The sequence below is a fragment of the Artibeus jamaicensis genome, unplaced genomic scaffold, assembly GCF_021234435.1.
Source record: "Artibeus jamaicensis isolate MK-2021 breed Jamaican fruit bat unplaced genomic scaffold, CSHL_Jam_final contig_3109, whole genome shotgun sequence".
In the NCBI taxonomy this organism is placed as follows: domain Eukaryota; kingdom Metazoa; phylum Chordata; class Mammalia; order Chiroptera; family Phyllostomidae; genus Artibeus; species Artibeus jamaicensis.
In genome coordinates this window covers 442,893-465,077 of record NW_026521716.1, presented here as the reverse complement: position 1 = coordinate 465,077, position 22,185 = coordinate 442,893, and the positions used below count along the sequence as shown (strand labels likewise).

The 22,185-nt window shown below is 62.5% G+C and overlaps 3 protein-coding genes across 3 annotated transcripts; all 3 read left to right on the top strand.

Annotated features, from left to right (window-relative positions):
* Nucleotides 1–3,343: 3,343 nt before the first annotated feature.
* On the top strand, nucleotides 3,344–9,643 carry ACY3 (aminoacylase 3). The gene is given in 11 exon segments (XM_053662907.1): nucleotides 3,344–3,534; nucleotides 4,576–4,691; nucleotides 4,694–4,865; nucleotides 5,746–5,949; nucleotides 6,195–6,242; nucleotides 6,244–6,278; nucleotides 6,424–6,487; nucleotides 6,489–6,514; nucleotides 6,680–6,807; nucleotides 8,455–8,693; nucleotides 9,619–9,643. Coding segments are annotated over 11 exon segments (1,248 nt in total).
* Nucleotides 9,644–11,638: 1,995 nt separating this feature from the next.
* On the top strand, nucleotides 11,639–17,636 carry TBX10 (T-box transcription factor 10). Its single transcript, XM_053662930.1, has 8 exons — nucleotides 11,639–11,666; nucleotides 14,014–14,281; nucleotides 14,371–14,472; nucleotides 14,841–15,012; nucleotides 16,098–16,253; nucleotides 16,542–16,609; nucleotides 16,824–16,922; nucleotides 17,330–17,636. The coding sequence occupies exons 1-8, from the start codon at nucleotides 11,660–11,662 to the stop codon at nucleotides 17,634–17,636; spliced, it is 1,179 nt and encodes a 392-aa protein (XP_053518905.1). The 5' UTR covers nucleotides 11,639–11,659.
* Nucleotides 17,637–18,866: 1,230 nt separating this feature from the next.
* NUDT8 (nudix hydrolase 8) lies at nucleotides 18,867–20,975 on the top strand. Its single transcript, XM_037135446.2, has 4 exons — nucleotides 18,867–19,239; nucleotides 19,795–19,927; nucleotides 20,500–20,577; nucleotides 20,665–20,975. The coding sequence occupies exons 1-4, from the start codon at nucleotides 19,046–19,048 to the stop codon at nucleotides 20,908–20,910; spliced, it is 651 nt and encodes a 216-aa protein (XP_036991341.1). The 5' UTR covers nucleotides 18,867–19,045; the 3' UTR covers nucleotides 20,911–20,975.
* The last annotated feature ends 1,210 nt before the right edge of the window (nucleotides 20,976–22,185 follow it).

Genomic DNA, 22,185 nt, shown 5'->3' with positions numbered 1-22,185 from the left:
GATAGATGGATGGATGGATGGATGGATGGATGGGTGGATGGATGGGTGGGTGGAAGGATGGATGGTGGATGGATGGATGGATGGATGGATGGATGGATGGATGGGTGGATGGGTGGATGGATGGATGGATGGATGGATGGGTGGAAGGATGGATGGGTGGAAGGACAAGTGAATGGATGAATGAGGTGATGGACAGTTGGTTAGGTGGATGAATGAACTGATGCGTGGGCAGGTGGCCCAGGTAGAAGCTAAGTGATCACTGGACCTGGGTCTAAGAGATCCCATTCTGGCCCTGGAAGTTCTTCCTCAAAATGACCACTGGGCTGGAAAGAGAGAGTGCCAGAGGGGCTGAGAAGAATCAGGGTGTCCGGGCCACAGTCTGGGCAGTGGGTTCAGTGAACAAAGAATAGAAGATACTGCTCACGGAAGACTCTGGCAGTTTCGCTGCCCTCACCACACCTGACATGGTTCCCTCTGCTCTCAGCATCCACCGGTTGCTGTGGCGCACATGGGGCACAGTCTGCAAAGGAAATGCGGCCCTGGGAGAGGCCCCTGGAGGTGGGGTGGGCAGGGCAGTCCCAGAGTGCCAGACTCCCGGTGGCCCCTGACTGGCAGAGCAGGGTCTTGTGACTGCGTCCGGGCTGCAGAGGAGGCTGTTCAAGAGAGGCTGCAAATGTGACGAGTGCCTCCTTCACTGTCTCCTCGCCAGTTCTGGCCCTTTTGTTTCAGTCCCGGCGGACCAGCTCAGTCCTGGAGACAGTGCGCCCCGGTCCCAGTACGAAGCCTGTCCTGGTTTTCACGCCCCAGCACGCGGGTTCGAGAGCCTCCAGCCCCTCCAGGCTTTTGCTGAGCTGCCCTCTCCTCCCACTTCTCCCTCATTCCCGCCTCTTCCCGCTCCCTGCACCGCCCCTCCCAGGAATCCAGCTCAAATTCCAGACTGGCCTCCGTGGCCCTGGCTCACACAGCACCCCACGCTTCCTTGCCACAGCTCCACCACCAGGAGGACAGCGTGGGTGCAGAGTGCTGCACTGCTACTTGGGACTGGGTGGCTTTGGGCAAGTCCCATTACTTCTCTGAGCCTCTGTTTTTTGAGCTTGTAGAATGGGGTTCCCACCTGCCTCTTACAGTCACTGTGAGGGCGCAACCCGAGTACGTGTGTCTGGCCTGGGTCCCCACTCCGGGAGGCGGTGGGGACCACTGAGCCAGCATCAGGCACAGAGGCCCTGGCTGCAGGGGGGGCACCACCGCACACCTCCTACAGCCTCCCGGGGCCCGCCACAGCCTCGAGATGTGCAGGAGGGGCCTCTCCTTGACCGGCAGTCACGGGGTTCTCCTGCCCGAGGCTTGGGGGCCATCCCAGGGTTTCTTAGGGCTCAGGGGTCGGCTTCAGCCATCGGTGCTGACTCCACTGTGGTCACTGACCATAATCCAGAATGGGCCAGTAAGAGAAACTACAGCCCCGGCCAGGTGGCTCTGCTGGTTGGACCATCGTCCTGGAACCGAAGGGTTGTGGGTTCAGTTCTCTGTCAGGGCACTTGCCTGGGTTGATCCCTGGTCTGGACTCGGGTGCGTGCGACCCCTGACCTGGATGCACACAACCCCCAGTCCGCCCCAATCCCCAGTCCCGGTGCACCCGGGAGACGATGGTTCGTGCTTCTCACGTGGTGTATCTCTTTCTCCCTTGCTCTCTGAAGCGATGAGGAAAAGAAAATATCCTCAAGTGAGGATTAAAAAAAGAAAAGAAAAGAAAACTAGGATATGGGTGAGCCCTCCTCCCACCCACCCCCAGCCCTCCCTCCCCTGGACACCAGCTGGAGGAGTGGGCAAGGCGGTGTGGGGGGGGGGGCGCTGGGATGAAGGCACCGGCTGTGATGAGGACCCGTGATAGGACAGCAGGATGGGGGTGCACAGAGGCCAGAGTGGGGTTAGAGCTGGCTGAGGGTGGTGGGCGGTCAGGTGGGGGCTCCAAAGCCACGGGGCAGGGGTCCTTAGGACTGGCTCCCAGGTTGTGTGACTCTCCTGGGTCAAGCCTTACAAATGTGTGGGTTGCCTCAGGTTCTGACCCCTCTCTGGGCCTCAGTTTTCCCAACTGCAGCGAAGACGTTGGACCCGTTGCGATGCCTCTGCCCTCAGTCATGCCAGGGTCGGCTGCGTGTGCACCCGGTTCCGGGCTCCGGCTGCCCCTCTCGCCCTCCCTCCTCACACCGTGGAGGCTGCCCCAGGGCCAGGACAGGGCCTAGGCCCGGACAGCTGACTCTCCCCAAGTCACGCAGCCTCCAGGGACAGGCGTCATAGCCCAGGGGGCCCAGTGACCCCTCCACTGCCTGGGGCTCAGCGGTGGGGCTCAGCGGGACACCTCCTCGCTGCTGTGACAGGTGTCCGGGACACAGAGGTGAACACACAGTCCTCAGGCTCACACACACACGTGCACACACGTGCCCTTGGTCTGGTTTGGGGGCTGCTGTTTCTGGGAGCTCTGCGCCAGCTCCTAGACTCCCTTCCATTCTACAAACACCTCCTGAAATGCGGAATGTAAACCCCCATCAAGGGAGGGAAACTTTCCAGGACCCCCTCAGAGTTGGGGGCCCAGCACCCCCTCACAGGAAGCACCCTGCCCCCAGGAACCCCCCAAATAGGTCTGCCAAGCAGGCCCTTCCTTCCCCTCCCCCACCCCCACCGGAAGCCCAGCCCCGAGTCAGCAGAACCTCAGCAGAGCTGGGTGGCCTCCTTCCTCCCATGGTTCCTGACTCCACGAAGGCCCCCGAGGCCCCTGCCCAGAGTGCGCAGGGAGCAGGGACTAGGAGAGAGGCAGACACAGGCTCGCCCGCTGACCCCTCCACCGGCCTCGGGCCGGTCCTTCCACCTCCTGGAGTCCAGGTTTGATCGTGAACCAATCAGCTGCCCACCAGACCCCAGGAAGGGGCCCCGTCTGCCACCCCACGAGCTACCAGGGTGTCTTGACCCGTGGTGACCCAGTTCCGCACGTCATCACCCCCACTGCCCTGGTGGGAGCCACGATCCCGAGATTCAGGGTGGCAGACAGGAGGGCGGAGGCAGACCCAGGCCCCAGCACGAGCTGAGTGTGACCCAGCGGCGGCAAAGAGAAACGGCCTGGAGCCCCGGCCACTGGATCCCCCGGCTGGTGGGCCTGGTTCCGGCCAGGGCGGGGCAGCCTGGGCGGACTGAGTCCGGAGGTGAGGGAGGCCTGGGATGCCTGGCTCAGCAGGCACCGGGTGACCGGGCTGGCTGGTTGGCTGCCCAGCTCTGCCTTGCTCCTCAGCGACCTGGGGACCATCCTCGAGGCTGTGACAGGGCCCCAGGAGGCTGTGGGAAGTGTGCAGCCATGAGCCCCCTGCAGCCAGGACCCCTGTGCCCAACGCTGGCTCAGCTCATAGAAGAGCCTGAAATCCGCTGCGCCTCCCCCACCCCGAGTGGGGACTCGGGCCAGACGCTCGTGCTCTCGTTGAGCCCTCACAGCAACCGACTCTTGTCGAGTTACACCTGTCGCTCTGGGGGCTGCAAGGGCAGAAGCAGGTGGCTGAGATGGCCGAGGGAGCTGGGCTTTCCTCATCCGGGTGGCCGCCGAGGCACAGGCTCAGTGAGGAACTTGCAGTGGTTGGGTCTGGTGGTGGCCCTGGGCTCAGCCAGCGGCTCGAACGAGGGCAGCAGTCCAGGCCTGCCCGCCCTGGACTGGACACTAGTGAAGTAAACAGGCCTAACTTGGCAGCCCTCTGGGGCTCTCTCGGGAGGCGGGGCTCACTTCATCCCAGGTCTCAAAGACTCCCTGAACGTAAATTTCCACGACTTTGTGCAGCTCGCAGCTGGGACCCCACCCTGGCTCTGGGGGGCGGGGCTGCCCCAGAGGACAGAGGGCTGCAGGACCTGAGTCAGTGGGCAGTGGCAGCGACCAGGGCAACGTGGTTTGCACGGGGTGGGGACATCCTGAGCTCCTGACCTCTGGCTGGAACTCAGCCTGCACCACCCACCCCTGCTCTCCGCCAGCCATTCACGAATGCTTCCCACCTGGGTTCCCCAGGTGCATACACACCTGCCAGTCTAGGCCCAGGAAGCTGGGACGCCCACCAGCAGGGAAGCGCCTGTTTCCGCAGTCTGCTTGGGCTCAGAGGAGCACGTGGGAGGGGCAGAAGGAGCAGGAGTCGCCAGGCACCCTGACACTTCACGGCTGATGCAGGTGACGCTCCCTGCCCCCACGCAGCACCCGGGGTTCCCCGTTTATGACGAGGGAGCACAATCCTCTTGCCGTCGGGAGTGTGCCCCGGGAATCCATCGCCCCCAATGTCTGGGCCCCTCTTCTCAACTCAGGGGAAAGCCACTCCTCGCCAAGGGAGCAGGAAATTGGCCCGGGAGAAAGTGGGGGGGGGGGCGGTGCTTCCCCTCCCAGGAGGGGTATTGGTGGGGAAGGGCTGCAGGCACCAGGAAGGACACCCCTGGAGCTGCACCGCTGGAGGTGCAGTGGACTCAGCTGAGTGACCACGCAGCCACATCTTTTGACAGGCAGCGGACCTGCCAGCTCAGACCCATTAGGCCTCAAGGAGCTCACTGCTGCCATCCCAGCCCAGAGCACTGGGCCCCACGTGGGTGCCAACCAGGCCCCACACCGCAGCCCAGGGTGCGCTCACTGTCTGTGCCTCAGGAGCCCCTGCGCCGCATGGCAGTGGCCAGGGGCACCCACAGCAAAAGATGTTGGGCATCTACCTGGCCCGGTCCTGGCTGCAGGCCCCGGGGCAGCTGCAGAGGCCCAGCTTCTCTGCCATGCCGGTGCTGGCTAGCCCAGCAGCCACGGCAGCCTGCCGCCGCTATGTGGGCTGTCACCTCAACCGCACCTTCACCAGCACCTTCCTCACGTGAGTGTCCTTGCCGCTGCGGGACCCCTGCCCACCAGGCTGGCCCAGCCCCTTGGACTGGCACTGAGGTCCTCACCTCAGACTCCCCCTCCAGCCACTAGCAGGGCATATCCCTGTGCTTTCACTGCCCATCCTTCCTTTTTCAATGTAAAGAAATCCGCACTGATGTCACCTCCTCCAGGAAGCCCTTCCTGATCTCAAACTAGGTCAGGGCCTCCTCTGGACTCCCAGCACCTTGCTTTAGATCATCCCCACAAGCAGCATTTACTCGTCTGGTGCCCCAACCACTGTTTCACGCCTTCCTTTAACGGGTATTGCTGAGTCTCATCTCTGAGCCAGGCTCTGGCCAGCTTGGGTAAGAGAACGGGAAGTTGAACTGAGGCGTTGGTCTCAGCTTACTAGGGGAGACAGAGGAGGAACCCAGCAACCACAACGCTAAATGCAGGGTGGGGGCTACACAACCCTGACCAAGGGTACTCAGGGAAGGCTTCCTGGAGGAGGTGGTAACTCAGCCAAGCCCCAAAGGGTGAGTAGAAGTTAACCAGGCAAAGAGAGGTGACAAGGAGTTTCCAGGGAAGGGCTGGCAGGTGCGCAGCTCTGGAAGTGAGACCAGCATGGTGCTTGGAAGTGTGGCCGAAGTGAGAGCTGATGAGGCAGGCAGGGCCAGGCCAAGGTTTGAACTTTCCGGGGGCGGTGGGGAGCCAACAAGAGCGCCCAGTGTGGCAGGCGTGCTGCAGAGCTGTGAGGGACGGGCCCTGAGGCTGCTCTGTCTCTCCCACAGGGTCCCGGGCTTCACCCTGTCAGCCCGTGAGGCCCCCTCCATTCCCCCCAGTAAACCTCTGAGGATGGACTGAGACCCTCCCTCATCCCTGACCTGCAGTGCCAGGCCTCACCCAGATGACCCGTAGGAGGTGACAAGAGCCCGAAAGCTGAATCATTTGCTGGGGTCCAAGGCCTCAGGCCAGGCCTTTGATTTCATCCTCGACCTGCACAACACCACGGCCAACATGGGCACCTGCCTCGTCCTGGGAGCCGCCCACAGTGTCTTTGCCATGCACCTGTGCCGCCACCTGCAGGATGCCCTGTGCTCGTGCAGGCGAGGGGCAGTGGGGCTGGCACCTCTGCTGGGGACTGGTGGGGGGTGTGTCCTGGGCTCCAGTCCTGGGAACCTGCCACCTGCAGGTGCTCCAGGCCATCTGGACCTGCCCACCCCTCCCCACGTGGTGTTCTGTGCTTCTTCCATGCTCCCATCCCTCCCCCCAGTCCTCCTCCCCACCCGCCAAAGGCAGGCCTAGGCCCTGACCCAGCCCTCTGCTCGCAGCTGCAGAGCCCGAAGCTGTCCTGCCAGGTCTTCCTGTACCAGTTGCCTGGAGAAGAGTTACAGCGTCCACTCTGTGGCCAAGAACGGAATGGGTGGGCCCGGCCAGACCTCAGCTTCAGGAGAAGTCATCAGAGGCCGGGGAGGGCAGGGCCAGATGATGGGCAGTGTCAGGGGCCTGGGGTCTGGAGCCCCTCCTCTCTGGAGTACCTGCCTGACCCCTTCCCTCCTGGTCCCCAGGCCTGGAGCTTGGTCCCCAGCCTCAGGGGGTGCTGCTACGGGCTGACCTTTTCACCAGGGTGAACTGACTTCATTGAGCAGTTCAACCAGGGTGAGACCCCCCAAGGATTTGCCTGGAAACTAAGAACCAAAGAGGAGAGGGCCCACCCCAGGGACCAAGGAGCCAGGCTCTTGGGCCGGCTGGGAACCAGCCCCATGTGGACCCCGCGGCCCACTCCACCCTGGGCCTCATGGGAGGGAAGGGCTCACGCACCAGCGTCCTGCCTGGGCACAGCCTTCCCTGCCTTTGAGATGGAGGTGCACAGAAACGTGGTCAGTGTGGGTGTCCCACGCACTGAGGCCAGGGACCTGGCCGGCACTGTGCACCCTCAGCTGCAGGGGTGTGTGTGTGTGTGTGTGTGTGTGTGTGTGTGTGTGTGTGATGGGGTGTGGACTCCTAGGCCACAGCCTTGGGGGGTGTTGGAAAAAGGCACAGAGGCAGGGACCACCGTGCCGCCCATGGAGTCACACCAGCACCTCGGAATCAGGAGCAGGGGTGCAGCAGCCTGGGCGCCCGTGCCCACCCACACTGTCTCTGTAGGGACCCTGCACTGCGACCTGGAACCCTACCCTGGGCCACCATGATGCTCACAGCACCTGCGGAGGGCACCCGAGGGCGTCTCGACAGTCCGGACACACTCTTCCTGGCTGCAGGAGACAGAGGGTGGGCAGGGGGGAGGGTGGAGCAGGCACAGCCCTGCTTGGAGGTGCAGAAACAGAGCCCTCCATACTCCGAGCAACTCCTAGAGCACCCCTATGCACGTTAGCGGGAAGTCCGACACCTCCCCCTCCAGACCTCCGCTTCCTGAATGTTCCAGAAACTGGGTACTCCTGCTCCTGATCGTGGCAGGAAGGAGGTAGGAAAGAATGGGCAGCAAATCAGCTGCCTTTCTGCTTGCTGCCACATGGGGCCGCTGTGAAACAAGCCCCCCACCTCACCCCACCCCATCCCATCCTTAGCAGCAGTGCCCAAGTTGGGCGCTTTAGCCTCATTAGTAACTTTCCCAAGCCTGGAATCTGGCCTTCAGAGGTGAGAGGAGCTTCAGCGGGGCCACCTGTTCTGTTGGCTCAGCCCCTCCTCACCCCACCTCAAAGCTCAGCAGCTGAGCCCAGTGACCAGCCAGAAGCACCCCCTTCCATGATGAGTCTTTGTGGGCCACCCCCCGATGTCAGAGGTTACCGAGTCATTCTGACCCTCTGCATGGACACGGAGGGTGTTGGTCTCGCGGACCTCCACCTCCCTTGGGCCAACGGGCCTGGCACGTGCTGAGGGCACAGTGGACGTGGTCACAGAAAGGGGGTGAATGGCAGGAACAGCGTGACATTTCAGAACTGCCCTGAAGGACCGAAGTAGCAACTGTAGGAAAAACCAGAACTTGGGCCTCTCGCTGTGACTGCAGCACCGTGTTGTACTTGGAGGTGCTATCTCGTAGCAGTACTGGGGGGGCTCCATCTTCTCTGGGTTTGGGCCCGAGGGCCTTACGCTCCCGCCCGTCTGCCTTGCAGTCATTTTGAGTTATTTCTTTCACAATTTAAACACTTATTTAGTAAACTTTTCTATTGTATTCACTAACTGCCAGGTGCTGTTTTAAGCACCATTAGCCATTTAATTTCAACCTCAGGATGATAGAGGGAGAGAGTATAACCCCCGTTTTACAGATGGGGAAGCTGAGGCATGGAGAGGGTGAGTGACCTGCTCCAGGCCACACAGCTAGTAGGAGCCCAGCCTTCCTTCACGGTCTGTGCCCGTCACTACTAGGCTTTGCTTCCCAATGACGAATGTCTTTCTAAGGGGACTGGAGTCTCGGTTTCCAGACACAGGGCCAGGCGACGTCTCAGTGGACACCCTCTCACGTTGACTGAAGAAGTGAAGGAGTGATTGGGCGAGGCCCTAAGTGAGGGGCATCTCTTGGGCGGCCCCCGCTGGGGTTCCCCTCTGGGGCTGGAGCAGAGGTCGGCCTCAGCCCCCAAGGCCTTGGGCTCCCCTCCCAGGACTGAGACTACGAGCCGCAGCAGCCCGGTGCTCCCATCTTCCAGATGCTCAGTGGCGAGGACCAGCTCTGTGAGGGGGAGTCCACCGTGTACCCCGTGTTCACCAGCGAGGCTGCCTACCACGAGAAGGGCATGGCCTCCCTCCGGACTGAGAAGCTCACGCTCTCTGCGCCTGCCCTGCCTGCAATGGCCCCGCCCCAGCCCCCTAACCCAGGCCATGCCCACCTCCCCTCTGAACAGTGGGTCCTGAGGCCCAACCCCCAGCTCAGGGGTCCCCTTTGCCACTGGCTATATGCCCTGATTCGTGCCAAGCCCCCCACCTCCGTGCCTGAGTTTCCCATTCTACAAAGTGGAAGATGTCCAGGGATCTGTGGTTGGTGTCCTCTGTCCCGTGTGGCCTGTCTCTGCAGCCACGGCCTCTGGGGCGAGTCTGGACATCCTGTGTCCTGGCGCCGGGTGGCTGCCTCTGTGCCCAGGCTTGTCCAGGGAAGACCCTGTGCTGCGGGGAAACTTTGAGAAAGACTGTCCTCAGGCCAGCGGTGCAGCTTCCAGGGACAATGAATGACCGGAGAGGGCCCCATCTCCCACACTCCTGGTGCCTGTGAGTAGACGGGACAGCAGAAGTGTGTGCCCGCTGTGTGCACGTGTGTGGGTGCCCCTGCCTGTGCCTGTCCCAGGTGCCGGGTGTGCGCTCGCACACGTGCTTCCGAGAGCCTCGGCCCCCTCTGGGGGCGGCCTATGTGTGGTTGGGCGCACAGGCCGATGTGCATCTCTGGGTGCGCGATGAGCCCCGCGCCCGTGGGAGCTCAGGGGGAGTCAGCACCAGGGAAGGGGTGCAGCTCGACAGAGCTCCCTCCACCCAGGACAGCAGGTCCAGTGCAGGGACACAGCGGGAGGTGCATTGGCTTGGGGTGGGGGAGCTCCTACCAGGGAGGCAGGGGTTCTTCCCATGTTGCGGTTGGGGGAGGAGTGGGCCCAGGGTCTACTTCTGGGGTCCCTCGGTCCAGCCTGTGCAAGGTGACCCCAGCAGGGCAGAAGTGGGCAGGGTGGGTGGGGCCCGAGGGCAGCCCCACGCCACCCGAGCCCGGCAGGGCGGAGTCCCTGGCTGACAGCCACGACCCCCAGAGCCCGCCTGGCCCATCATCCATCTCCCTGTGGCCACAGCTGCCACGCCGCCTCCTGCTATTGAGCATCGAGATGAAAAGGTGTGAAAGATACAGGGACACCAGGGACAGGCTGGCAGGAAAGATGGATGAGGGGGCAGGGGGCCAGCAGGTGCCTCCGGCAGGAAGGGCTGGCCAGCCGGGAGGGGCCGGGCAGGGAGGCATGTCTGTGTGCCTGCTGTGTGCGTGGGGTGTGTGTGAGCATGTGTGTCTGTGCACATGGAGCCTGTGCACATGCAAACATGAGTGGTGGCAGTTTGGCACATGTGTGCATGTGGGTTGACATGTCAGTGTGGTCATGTGCACGTGTGGGGGTGTTCCATCGCGCACACACACACACACACAAGAGCCAACAGAACCCCAGGCGGGCCCACCTGGCAGGTCTGGGCTGAGAGGGCGCTATCAGGCCCCTTCATCATCTCTCCCACCCCCCACTCACCCGCCCACTGCAGATCCTGGGACAGGGTGGCCCGTCCATACCTCACTGGGTGGTCCCTGGGTGCCGCTGGGACCCTCCATCACAAGCACAGAGAACCTCCCCCCCCAGTCTTGCCCAGCAGCAAACCCCAGAGCTGGTGCAGCCTTCCCCACAGGGCTGGTCATGGTGGGTGCCCGGGCCGGCCCACCTTCTCCCAGCGGGACAGCCCACAGCCCCGGCTCCACGGGCAGGCGCTGTGGCAATAGGCGTGCCTGAGCTGAGGGAGGCGTGAGGCTCTGGGAGGGGAATCCACTCCCACCGCTGGCCCCTCTGCACCCCTCTGAGGTCGGCCCCCTCTGCCAAACCCACATACCCAGTGCCAGACTCTGGTGGAGGTGGGGGCCGTCGGGGTCGAGCTGGGACCTGGGTCAAGCACACCCAACCCAGCCTGAGGTGCTCTGGCCTCCTGTGGGGGCCAGCCTGGGAGGCTCCCTGCAGAGTGGGCCAGCTCAGGTCCAGGCAGCTGACCCTCTCCGGGCCATGCGGAAGGGATCAAATGGCCAAACAACTCTCAAATGAGAGAAACCAGCTTTGGGGGACCCCACGCCCCCTGCCTTCCTGAACAGGGGTCTGCAGGTGCCCTGAATGCCCAGCACAGGGCCAGCAGGGGGCAGCCTGGAGACATTGCCTGGTCTGGCTGGAAAGAATAGGCAAACTGGGGGACAGAGCAGACACCCACCCCAGCGGCCTCTGACCTCCTCTTCAGGGAGCTGTGGCAGCTTTCTCAACCAGAAGGGGGCCAGCTTACTGCCGTCCAGGCTGGGCCAGCCCGTCCCAGGCAGAAGAGATTATGCACTTAGTTCAGTTGGGGAAACCGAGGCACAGGGACTGTCAGGGACCTGCCGGCGCAGCACAGCTCCTTGGACCAGGCCATCTGGGGGCTTTGACTCCACCCACTGTGCCACCGCCGCTGCCCCTGGGGTTCTGCACCCGCAGCCCCAGGCCAGGGGCTGGGTCCCCGTGAGAGCCACCTCTGCCCTTCTGCCCTCATGCCGCTGCTACTGCTGTGGCCACCCCAGCCTCCCTGAGGCCCCACTGGCCCCCAGCCCCTCCAGTCACCAGGCCTGGGCTCCTGCAGACCACCCAGCCTGTCCTCAAAGGGGCCCCCACCCTTGGCCAGGCCCATTGATCAGGAATGGCTGGGGGACTGCTAGCTGGGGAAGGGAGGGAGCCGAGGGGGACCGGGAGGGGCAGAGGGAGGCTTTGCGACGTCATGGCCTTCCCACCTGCCCCCCTCCCGCCCAGCAGGAGCAGGACGAGCCTGGCAGTGGCCTCAGACAGTGCAGTGTGAAGGTGGCTTGGAGAGGGGACCCTGTACAGCCCAGAGCCAGGGTCCCTCCTGCAGGAGCCCAGGAGGACAACCCAGACCTGAGCCGTCGGGGAAGGAGGACAGTCCTACCCAGAGACTGGGGCGGAGTGAGCCCCTGGGAGGCAGCTGTGCTGCGGAGCACACGGAGGGACCAGGAGCGGCTGACCGCCACCCACGCCCTGCGCCCCCTCCCACGGCAGGTGGGGCCCAGGCTGAGCAGGGCTGCTCCAGGAGCTGAACACCCAGGCTGTCCCCATGTCAGGTACGGTGCTGGCAGCCAGGGCGGCCCCTGGGTGGGCTCGGGCTCCGGGGAGAATGGGACAGAGCAGGAGCTGGGTGTGGGGAGCGAGGAAGCCTCGCTGCACCCAGGCCCCGGGCCACGGGTGAGGCGGGGGCCCCCAGGCTGTCAGGGCGGGGCAGTGGGATCACAGCCACCCAGGCGCAACGATGGGGTGCTGACAGGCAGGGGACAGCGCCTGTCCTGGGAGGTGAAAACCTTATCAGACGTGAGCGGCCCGGGGCCTGTCCCCTCCCTTCTCTGGACCTCGCCCCTGAGGATCAGGGTGAGGGGTGGGCAAGAAGCCTCTCACATTCCCTCCAGACCTGACCCCAGGCTTGTGGAGATTGTCATCTCCTGGCCCCGAGGGGCGCTGGCTTTTAGAAAAACTGGGCAGCGGACAGCTCCTTCCCAGAGTTCCTGTGGGTGCCGAGGGGTGGCATGTTGACTGGAACCGGCAGGGGGCTCGTCACAGACTTGGGAGCCAGTGACGGTGACCAGCGGGTGAAGCCCCCATGTGCAGCAATGCCAGGAGCTTCTCCCCTTGGGACTCACAACCATGGACACCGGGGGCTGGATGTTGTGCCTGCAGCTGCCCACCCGATGGCCAGGTCCCCAACGCAGGAGGACATCTGCCTGTCCATCCTTCTGGCCCCAGGGAGGGGAACAGACCTGATGCACCCCATCTCTCTCAGAGGGTCCCTTCCCACCCCCCAGAGCCCAGAAATGCCAGCGGCTTTAGCGAGGGGCCCCTTCTGCAGTGCGGCCCTGGGCCCCACACTGTCCCCGGTTCCTGCTTAGTGCAGGCTCCGGCCAGGCCCACCAGACGCGCCCTCCACTCACCTGCCTGTCCATCTGTCCATCTGTCCATCCCACACCGACGCTCTGCCTCTGCCCAGGCCTTCAGCTCCTCCTGGGGCTGCCTGAAATTAATCGCGTTTTTCTGGAATTTTTTCCAATTAAAAAAATTTTAGTTGTGTAAAATACACATAACAAGAATTCCCACTGTAACCATTTTTAAGTGCCTCACTCAGCATCATTAAGCACATTCACACCATTGTGCAGGTGCCGCCTCCAGTACGTTCCTGCAAAACCGAAACTCTGTTCCTATTCAACGGCCACCCCCGCCCCCAGCTCCCTGCTCCCACGGGCTTACCCCCCAGGACACTGTCCTCTGGGCCCAGCCACGTCAGAATGTCCTTTTTGAGGCTGAACGAGAAGGAATAATGTGTCCAGGTGGACCGCATTTTGTTTATCCAGTTGTCCATGGGGGGCCACGTGGGCTGCTCCCCCCTCTGCCCGTGGCCACCACGACCGCGGGTGGACGTGCAGGTGTCTGTTCAGGTCGCTGCTCCCAATTCTTTTGGGTCTCTTCTTAGAAGTAAAGCTGTTGGGTCATACGATAATTCTAAGTTTAATTTTAAAAAAGGATTCTACTTATTTATTTCTAGAGAGAGAGAAAGAGAGGGAGAGAAACATGGATGTGAGCAACAAACATCCATCGGTTGCCTCCGGATGTGCCCCAGCAGCAGGGGTTGGGGCGGGGGACCAAACCCGTGACCCTTCACTTTGCGGGGGGCGGGGGGGCGGGGGGGCACGCCCAACCAACTGAGCCGCGCTGGTCCGGGCGGGACTTTCTCCCTTTTCTTTAACAAGAAGGGTGGAGGGTAGCAAAGCTCTTGGCCAAGGCTTATTTCAAGATTACAGATCAGAAGGCAGGGTCCCGAGAAAAACTGAGGCAGCTGAGCAGAAAGCTGGCTCTGGGAGGCAGAACTTGGGCCAGTTTTCCAGGTCACAGCAGGACAAGAGAAATTCATGGAAATCTGGGGGGTCTCCTCTCAGCTCAACTCTCCTTAAGCAGGACCAGGCAGTGGGGTCTCCACAGAGCTGAGAAAGACCCCCACTCAACCACCACAATCCCACATGTCTGTGTCTATAATACGGGTCATTTGTGCAAGGCCTACTGTGTGCAAGGCCTACCATGCGCCAGGCCCTGGGCACGTCCTCCTGATTCCTCCCACCAGCCTTCGTGATGGATGTAGGAACTCAGGCTCAGGGAGGCGCAAGGCCCCAGCGCCACCTGGTGGGGGTGGCGCTTATGGATTCCCTGGGGAGCCAGACAGGCCTGGTCTCCGGCCCCCAGGTGCTTCGAGTGAGCATTTACTGCAGGAGGTGACGCCGAGTCACGTTAGCTGTGGGAACACGGGCCTGGCGTTCAGGGAGCACTTCCGGGAGGAAGGCGCCCGGGTGCAGCCTGAAGGACGAGGGCTGGTGGGGTGGAGTGGGGGTCGGGAGGCGAGCAGGGGCCCACGGTTCTGTCCTCTCTCCCCAGCCTTCCTCTCGGCCGGCCTTGGGGTACTGGTACCCTCGGAGACCTGCACCCTACCCATGACTAGCTCCAGCTGGGAGTCCAGGCTGGTTTCTTCGTTCCCATTGGGCCCCACCCCTGGCTCTGCAGGGACCCAAGCCGTGGGCGAACCTGCCGGGCAGGGCCCCAAGAACCCGCATGTGTCCAGTGTGACGGTCCAGCTGGAGATGAAGGCTCTGTGGGAGGAGTTCAACCAGCTGGGCACGGAGATGATTGTCACCAAGGCAGGCAGGTGTGAGCAGCAGGTGGGGGGGTGTGTGCGTGGCGGGGGCGGGGGCTCGGTCGGGGCCAAATTCCGGATGCCGATGCCTCCGTCCGCAGGAGGATGTTCCCCACCTTCCAGGTGAAGATCCTGGGCATGGACTCGCTGGCGGACTACGCCCTGCTCATGGACTTTGTGCCCCTGGACGACAAGAGATACAGGTCTGGGGCCGCCAGGGGAAGTAGCTCCAACCTCAGGTGCTGAAATGAGAAAGCCGACCCCTAGAGGCACCCCCGGGAGGCAGGGGACAGTCGGAGCCACCTCCCTCTGGGAGGCCTATACCGGGCAACAGTGGGGAGCCTGGTGGTAGAGGGAGCCCAGCCCGAAGCAGCCAACAGCCTGAAGTGGGCCCTGAGGCAGCCTGGTCAGGCAGAGGGGCTGCCAGAGCGGCAGGAGGAGCCTCGGGTTCCTCGTGTGCGAGGTGGGGACACTAACGGCCCCTTCACCCTTCAGTCTTGGCTCCAGGCAGGGCCAGCAGGGGCGGCAGGGGCAGCAGACCAGGACCCCCGCTGCCACTCTGCCCCCCCAGGTACGCCTTCCACAGCTCAGCCTGGCTGGTGGCAGGCAAGGCGGACCCGGCCACGCCGGGCCGTGTGCACTTCCACCCTGACTCGCCGGCCAAGGGGGCGCAGTGGATGCGCCAGATCGTGTCCTTCGACAAGCTCAAGCTGACCAACAACCTGCTGGATGACAACGGCCACGTGAGCCTCGGGCACAGGGGGAGGGGCCGGTCTGGTCAGGGGATGCTGGGGCCTGGTTGTGACAGAGCTGGGAGCCAGGGCAGAGCTTTGGTGCCAATGGCCTTGCCGCCAGCATCCCCACCCACTGCTGGTGGTGAAAGCTGGGGAGCCGAGCTGACCCAGCTGGGGGCTGGACAGCAGAGGAAGGGGGTTAGGGGAGTGGGAATGTTCCAGCAAACACTGTCATTCTCACGGACAATGTCTACAGACCACCCACCACGAAGCAGGCCCAGTTTAGGTGCCAAACCACAGGACCGAAAAAACTCCGGAAGGCACTGGATGCAGTGTCTCAGGTGGTGATAAGTGCCAAGGGAAAAAGGAGCCAGGGAGGGGGTTGGGACAGAGGTGGCTGTAGCTGCCAGGGGCCCAGGCAGCTGCAGAGGAGATATTAGGGACAGTGGAGGGAGACTGTGCACCTAGAAGGAGAGCTGTTGAGGGGGGGGGGAACAGCAGGTGCAAAGGCCCTGAGGCTAGGGAAATGTTGGGAGAGTAGGGGAACTACGAGGAGGCTCCCACGTAGCTGCATTGGAGTGAGGAGGGGAAGGGGGCGGGGAGAGGTCCCGGGGCAGACGGGCTCAGGTGCAGAGCCAGTGCCTGCAGACAGGTTCTGGCTTTCACTCTGTGTGGGGTGGGGGCCCCAGGGCGGTGTTGAGGGAGGGGTGACATGCTGTGGCTCACTGGGGGTGCTCTGTGGAGAATGGACAGAGGGGCCAGTGGCGGCAGAGAGACCAGCCAGGAGGCAGCTGAGGAAGCCCAGGGGACAGACGATGGAGGCCACTTCAGGGAGAGGCGATGGGGTTGGAGAGGTAGTCAGATATGGGAGAGCTCTGAAGGCAGAGCTGGCAGTCGGGAAGTGGGTGTGAGGACAGGCGAAGCAGCAAGGATGCTCAAACCCAAGGGGCCTTGATGCAGAGCCAATTCACCAGCCCAAGAAAGGGGAGCAGCGGGCCCAGGGCACCCACTCTGCCCAGGAGGAGGGCTTTAGCCCCGGTGAGCGCATGCCGCTGTCCGCCGCCCGGGCACAGCCCCTCCCGCATCCCCCGCAGATCATCCTCAGCTCCATGCACCGCTACCAGCCCCGTTTCCACGTGGTCTTTGTGGACCCGCGCAAGGACAGCGAGCGCTATGCCCAGGAGAACTTCAAATCATTCATCTTCACGGAGACCCAGTTCACAGCCGTGACGGCGTATCAGAACCACCGGGTGGGTTGGGCTGCAGCTTGTGGGCACCTGCCAGCCCATTTCACAGGGCTGGAAACTGAGGCTCAAGGCTCTTAGCTCCCATGTGCATGTGCACCCCAGCCCTTCTCTCCTTCCCTGGGACACAGTGAGCACGTGCCCAGCCATTCCCTTCCCTTCACACCCACAGTGGTTCTGGGTCCCAGCACCTCCTGACTAGAGGGTTCAGGGGGGTGCAGATGGCTGAGTCTGGGGCCCCACACTCTCCGCCCAGATCAGGGCTGACCCATAACTTCACTTTTCCCTCTGCAGATCACCCAGCTGAAAATTGCCAGCAACCCTTTTGCCAAGGGCTTTCGAGAGAGTGACGCAGACTCCTGGTACTGTCTGCCCTGCCGGTCATGGCCCACTGCCCCGACCCAGCCCCTCACCCCCATCCCCAGGCACCTCCTAAGGCCTTGGCTCCTGACTCTTGTTCGAGGGTCGCACCCGTTGACTGGTCCTGGGGTCTCATTGGCTGACTCTGAACCAGACCTTTGGGCTTGGTTCTTCACCTTGACCCCCTGCCCCAACTCCTGCTCGCCCCACTTTCAGGACGGCACCTCCAAGGCCTCTGCTTGGTGCCACAGCCCGGAGTCGCAGTGGCTTCAGCTCCTGTCTGCTGAAGGGTGCCACAGAGCAGGAGAAAGGTTTGTCCCCAGACCCACTCAGTGGGACCAGAGCCTACCTGGTGGGTGAGCAGCAAGGGGACAGAGCCACAGGGCTCCAGCATGCTCAGCAAGCCCACTGGGCACTTGTGTGGACAGAGAGGAGGAAGCAGAGATTTCTGAGACCATCGGAGGCCCAGGCCAGAGAGAACAGGGCTGGAATGAGGTGCTGAGAGCAGGGGTGGAGAGTGTCAGGTGGGCCTCCTGGAGGAGGTGCTTCCCAAGCTGGGCCCTGGAGGACTGGGAAGGGTTTGGATAGAGGGAGAAAGTGGGAAATTCCAGGCAGAGGGAACAGCAAGAGCAAAGGTTGAGAGGTGGGTAACTTGGGATGGGAGGGGCAGAGAAGGGGACAGGGCAGGTGTGGGTGCAAGGGGAGCTCTGGGGTCCACTCAGACCATTTCCTCCCTCTGACCCCAACAAAGCTCCAGCTTCCACCTCCAGCGCCCCTGCCCGGCTCCACCATCAGCTGCTGGCCACCCCGGAGGCGCTGCTGGCCCCCGCCACCTATCGGACCCTCACCTGTCAGGACCTGTACCCTGGAGCCTCAAGTCCCTTTGGAATCCCAAGGGCCCGACCAACACCATACCCCCTCCCCAATATCCAGGCTGACAGGGATCAGGGGGGCCTGCCCCTCCAAGCTGGGCTGGACCTCCTGTCCCCCACTGCTGTGTGCCTGGGATCTTGCCAGGACCCTCAGTGACGGTGGGTGCCCAGTGGACAGAGTCCTCTTACCCTGGACCGTGCCCCCTCCAGCCTCACCTCTGCAGAGATGCTGTCCCTTCCCAAGGAGAGCAGTGAAGATAGAAGCCCAGAGAGGGAGGTTACCTGGCCAGAATCACAGCAAGGCTGAGATGGTGCCAGGCTTGGAACCACACCTCCTACACCCCAGCCTATCCCCTTCTGCCTTGCGAGTGACCCTTCCAAACCCTGCTTTCCCTTTGCCTTACCCCCAACATTAAACTGTTTGGCATGGGTGGTTAGAGCACTTCCGCCTTCAGGGATCCGGGTGGAGGGCCTCAGGAACGCCCTGACCCCAGACTCTGGGCTGCAGACATCCCCAAATTCTCCCAGTGCCATTGGCATCCCTGGGAGCACAGAGTGACAGCAAGGGTACCGACACCAGCTGAGTGGTGGAGGCCGGGGTGGGAGGCTGGGGGTGTGTGCCCAGATGTGGATCCACACTGCAGCTCAGAGAGGTGCTTGCTCAAAGTCAAAGCAAAGTATGGTGGTACCTGCCATTCTACGTTTAGGTGCAGTGCGTGAGGTGGGAGTCGTGTGGTCCTCGAGGGGCCAGGGTTACAAAACTACGATAGGAAATGACCACACGGGCCACGGTTGGTTGAGGGGAGAAATTTGAGAGTCTGATCAAAACTCGAGACAGGACAGCTTCTAGAGAGTGGCATTTAAACCAAGACTTAAAGGAGTAGAAAGTGCTGGGGAGAGGCGACAGGAGGAGGGCGAGACAATGTTGGGCAAAAGCCAGACTGGAGTGGGTCCCTGGGAGCGGGAGAGCGCAGCGCGCGCCACCTTGCGGAACCAGGAGGACACAACCCAGCTGCCCCTGACGCGCTCGGCCTCCTAGGGGCGCCCCTTGAAACCCCTAAACGGCGAGCTCGCCCGTGTTGGAGCACTTCCTGGGAGGTCCTTGGAGAAGAACGGACACACAACGGTGCCAGGGCGGGAGCCCAGCGGGGCCTCAACAGCGAGTTACCCCGACCCGAGCTGCTCCAGGAAGGGTGGAGGACACACGACCGGCCCTAACTTCCGCCTTGGCCTAGGTCCACTCTTCGCGGGCTACCAGGGGCATCTTTCTACGCTCCTTCCGGTCCCTCCCGCTGCTTGCTGCGTGGCCACGCCCCTAGGTCCGGCCCATCGCTTTCCCGTCGTGGGCTCCTCCCCTTCACCGAGATCCCGCCCCCTTGTGCAGGTTCCTCCCCATAAGGCACCGTCCGACCGGGGGCCTTCGGAGCCCCAGAGAAGGGGCGGGACGGGGCGTTCGGGGCCGACTCCTCCCCCGGCCCCGACCGGGTTCCAGGCCCTTGGATCGCTCCCCCGCCCCTTTCCTTCGTCAGCCCTGCGCCGTTAGGTCGCGGCAGTGCCCGGCCGGACATGCTGCCTGACTGCCTGTCCGCGGAGGGCGAGCAGCGCTGTCGGCAGCTGCTGACCAGGGCTACGGCCCAGCTCCGCGCGCGGCCCGCGGCAGCCGCAGTGCTCGTGCCACTGTGCTCCGTGCGCGGGGTCCCGGCGCTGCTCTACACGTTGCGGTCCAGCCGCTTGGTCGGGAGGCACAAGGGGGACGTCAGGTACACTGCTGGGAAAGTCCTCTTTCTTCTAGAAGAAGGCCGCCTAACCCCGGAGACCGACGAGACCGTGGGCAAGGCACTTAGCCTCTCAGAGCCTCGGTTTCCGCCTCTGTAGAATGGGTCTGCAGGCCGAGGCGGAATCAGCGACCCGCGTCCCTCTTCCCGGAGACTGGGAGGGCTCCCTCGAAGGGCGTCCTCGGGCCGGCTATAGGGAAATTCGGGTCCCAGAGCCTTGGAAGCGCTCTGGATGAGGCTTTCCTGCTTTCTGCCCTGGCCCTGCCCTTGACGGGGATTGGGGACACCCTAGGGTCAATGTCAGTGCCACTGGGGCCACCATAGACAGAATTTGCGTCTCTGAGTTCCAGAGCCTCTCTCCCTTACCCCCTTGCTCAAGGAGGTAAACTGAGAGCCTGGAGAGGTCTGTGGCTTGCTGGAGGACTCACTGCAAACTAGGGGCAGAAGCTTAGTTGGGCCACTGGCCCTCTGCCACAGCTTCCATCCCCACCCCTCCATGGTCCCAATAGCCCAAGGACCAGGATGCCTGTGCCCGTTTAGTTTCCCAGGTGGCAAGTGTGACCCCACTGACCAGGATGTGGTGCACACAGCCCTGAGGGAGACCCACGAGGAGCTGGGCCTGGCTGTGCCTGAGGACCACGTGTGGGGCATCCTGCAGCCCGTATATGACCAGGTGAGTCCACCAGGCCTGAGGCCACGACCAGCCGTACAGCATTCACCCACTCTGTCTGCCCTGGGCTAGGAGCTGGGACCCCAGCGGAAAAGAGTGTGGTCATAGACGTTAGCAGATGTGGAAAGCAGCAGAGCAGCAGACACCTGCCCGGTGGTCATCTTCCATCCCCACTCAACCTGACCGGGAGGGGCCAGTGGTATTTCTATCCTCTTTTGGGGGGGGGGGCGCTGAGACTCAGGTCCTGGGTTGGGAGTGCCTCTGGAGTGAGCCAGATCTGCTGGGTTTGGTGGATGAGGGGTGGCCTCACAGGGTAGGAAGGAACTGAATGACAAGTGGCAGATTTGAGGGTAGGAAAAGTAAGGCTAGGTTGTTCCAAGTGGAGGGAACAGTCTGCCAAGGCCCAGAGGCCTGAGTCGAGAACCCGAGTCACATGGCGGGAGGGAGCCTTGGGTCAGGGTCCACGGGGACCTGGCCTTGCATGGCAAGGGTGGGGCCTTCCCCAGCCTCTCCTCCCCAGTCCCACAGCCCTGCCAAGGCCATGCCTCCCCTGACCACCTGCCTTGCAACCCCAGGCAAAGAACACCGTGGTGCCGGTGCTCGCCGGCGTGGGCCCCGTGGAACCCCAGAGCCTCAAGCCCAACCCCGAGGAGGTGAGTCAGGGCCGGGATCCTGGGGACTGGTTGTCCCGGTGCAGCAGCCAGTGCTCTGCTCACCCTCCTGCTGCCTCGTGCTCACAGGTGGACGAGGTGTTTGCACTGCCCCTGGCCCACCTGCTGCAGGTGCAGAACCAAGGCTACACCCATTTCTGCCGGGGTGGCCACTTCAGCTACACAATGCCTGTCTTCCTCCACGGGCCACACCGTGTCTGGGGGATGACAGCAGTCATCACCGCGTTCACCCTGCAGCTGCTGGCACCTGGTGCCTACCAGTCCCACCTATATTTCTCCTGGACGCCAGCCCAGGGGCTAAAGACGCGGCCCTGAGCGGCCCCCGCCTCCTCCCTGTGGGGCCAGCTCCACCCCAGGACTGAATAAAGAGTGTTACCAACTTTGTGGCAACAGTGTCTGCTGCATGAGCACCCTGACTTTGGGTGGATCCCACGGGACAGCCGGTCTCCTGGCTGGGGCGCCTCTGCCAGAGCACACTGTCACCCACAGCAGTTGGCACTTACCATGTGCTGGGTACTGGGCATCATTTGTCTTGCTGCACCCTCACCGCAGCCCTGTGAGGTGGAGCCAGCACTGTTGCTGGCAGGTGAGACTGGGGCTCAGAGAGGATAGACACCTTGCCCAAGGCCACCCCACGCTGGGGTTCGAACCAGGCCCTCTCTGACTAGAGCTCAGGCTCTAAGCCACTGCGCCGTCCCCTCCTCCACGTGCCAGGCTGCAGGAATCCATAGGGGAGCCCTGCACACTACTCCTGAACACCTGCCATGCACCAGCTGCTGTCCAGGCAGTCGTCCCGGTCCCTGGGGTGTTGGAGACTCAGTCTACAGGAGACTTAAGACCAGGTCACACAGATGTGTGGGGGTGACTTTGCCCACAAGTCCCCCCATCCACCACGGATGAAAGTAACTACCAAGACATGATCTGCTTGGGGAGGAAAGGTGGCCGATCCCTCAAAGCGGAAGGGCCTCGAGCCCCTTCCTCCAGGGGCTTTTATTGGGTTGTAATACACAGAAATACAGGGCAGCAAGGATCAAACAGTAGATAACATTTCAAAGAAATCTGAGGGCTTAGTCTGAGTCAGAGTCTGTCAGGAAGGGGGTTTTGCAGAAACTTTAGGGTTTCCTGCTCGGACCCTTAACATATGAATGAAAGAACTTTTAGCAGAGCAGATTCCACAGGTTTTTCAGGAAATCTTTGTGATGCCAGATCCCCCCCACACACACACACACACATCCACTCTGGCAAGGCAAGGAGCTGCACCCCTCCCCATCAGGTATTCAGGCTTAAGTGGATTAGAGCCAGGAAGCGCTTCTCCCAGAGAACATGGAGACTCGGGCTATGTCACATAGCCGGGGGGCAAGGGTCCATTGCTGCTCTTTATTGCAGCCCCCTCCCTGAGTCCTTCCATGATGGCTCCCAAGTGATCTTAGGTTGCTCCTCGCTGTGAGGAGACTTAGCCATCATCAACACAGACAATGGACGCGGGGGCAGCATCTGCTGCCAGAGACAAGCCTTGTCTCCTCAGTGGCTCACATTCCAGAGGCTGCTCACAGTCTTAGATGTGGGAGATGGTTTACAGTTCCTGAAACC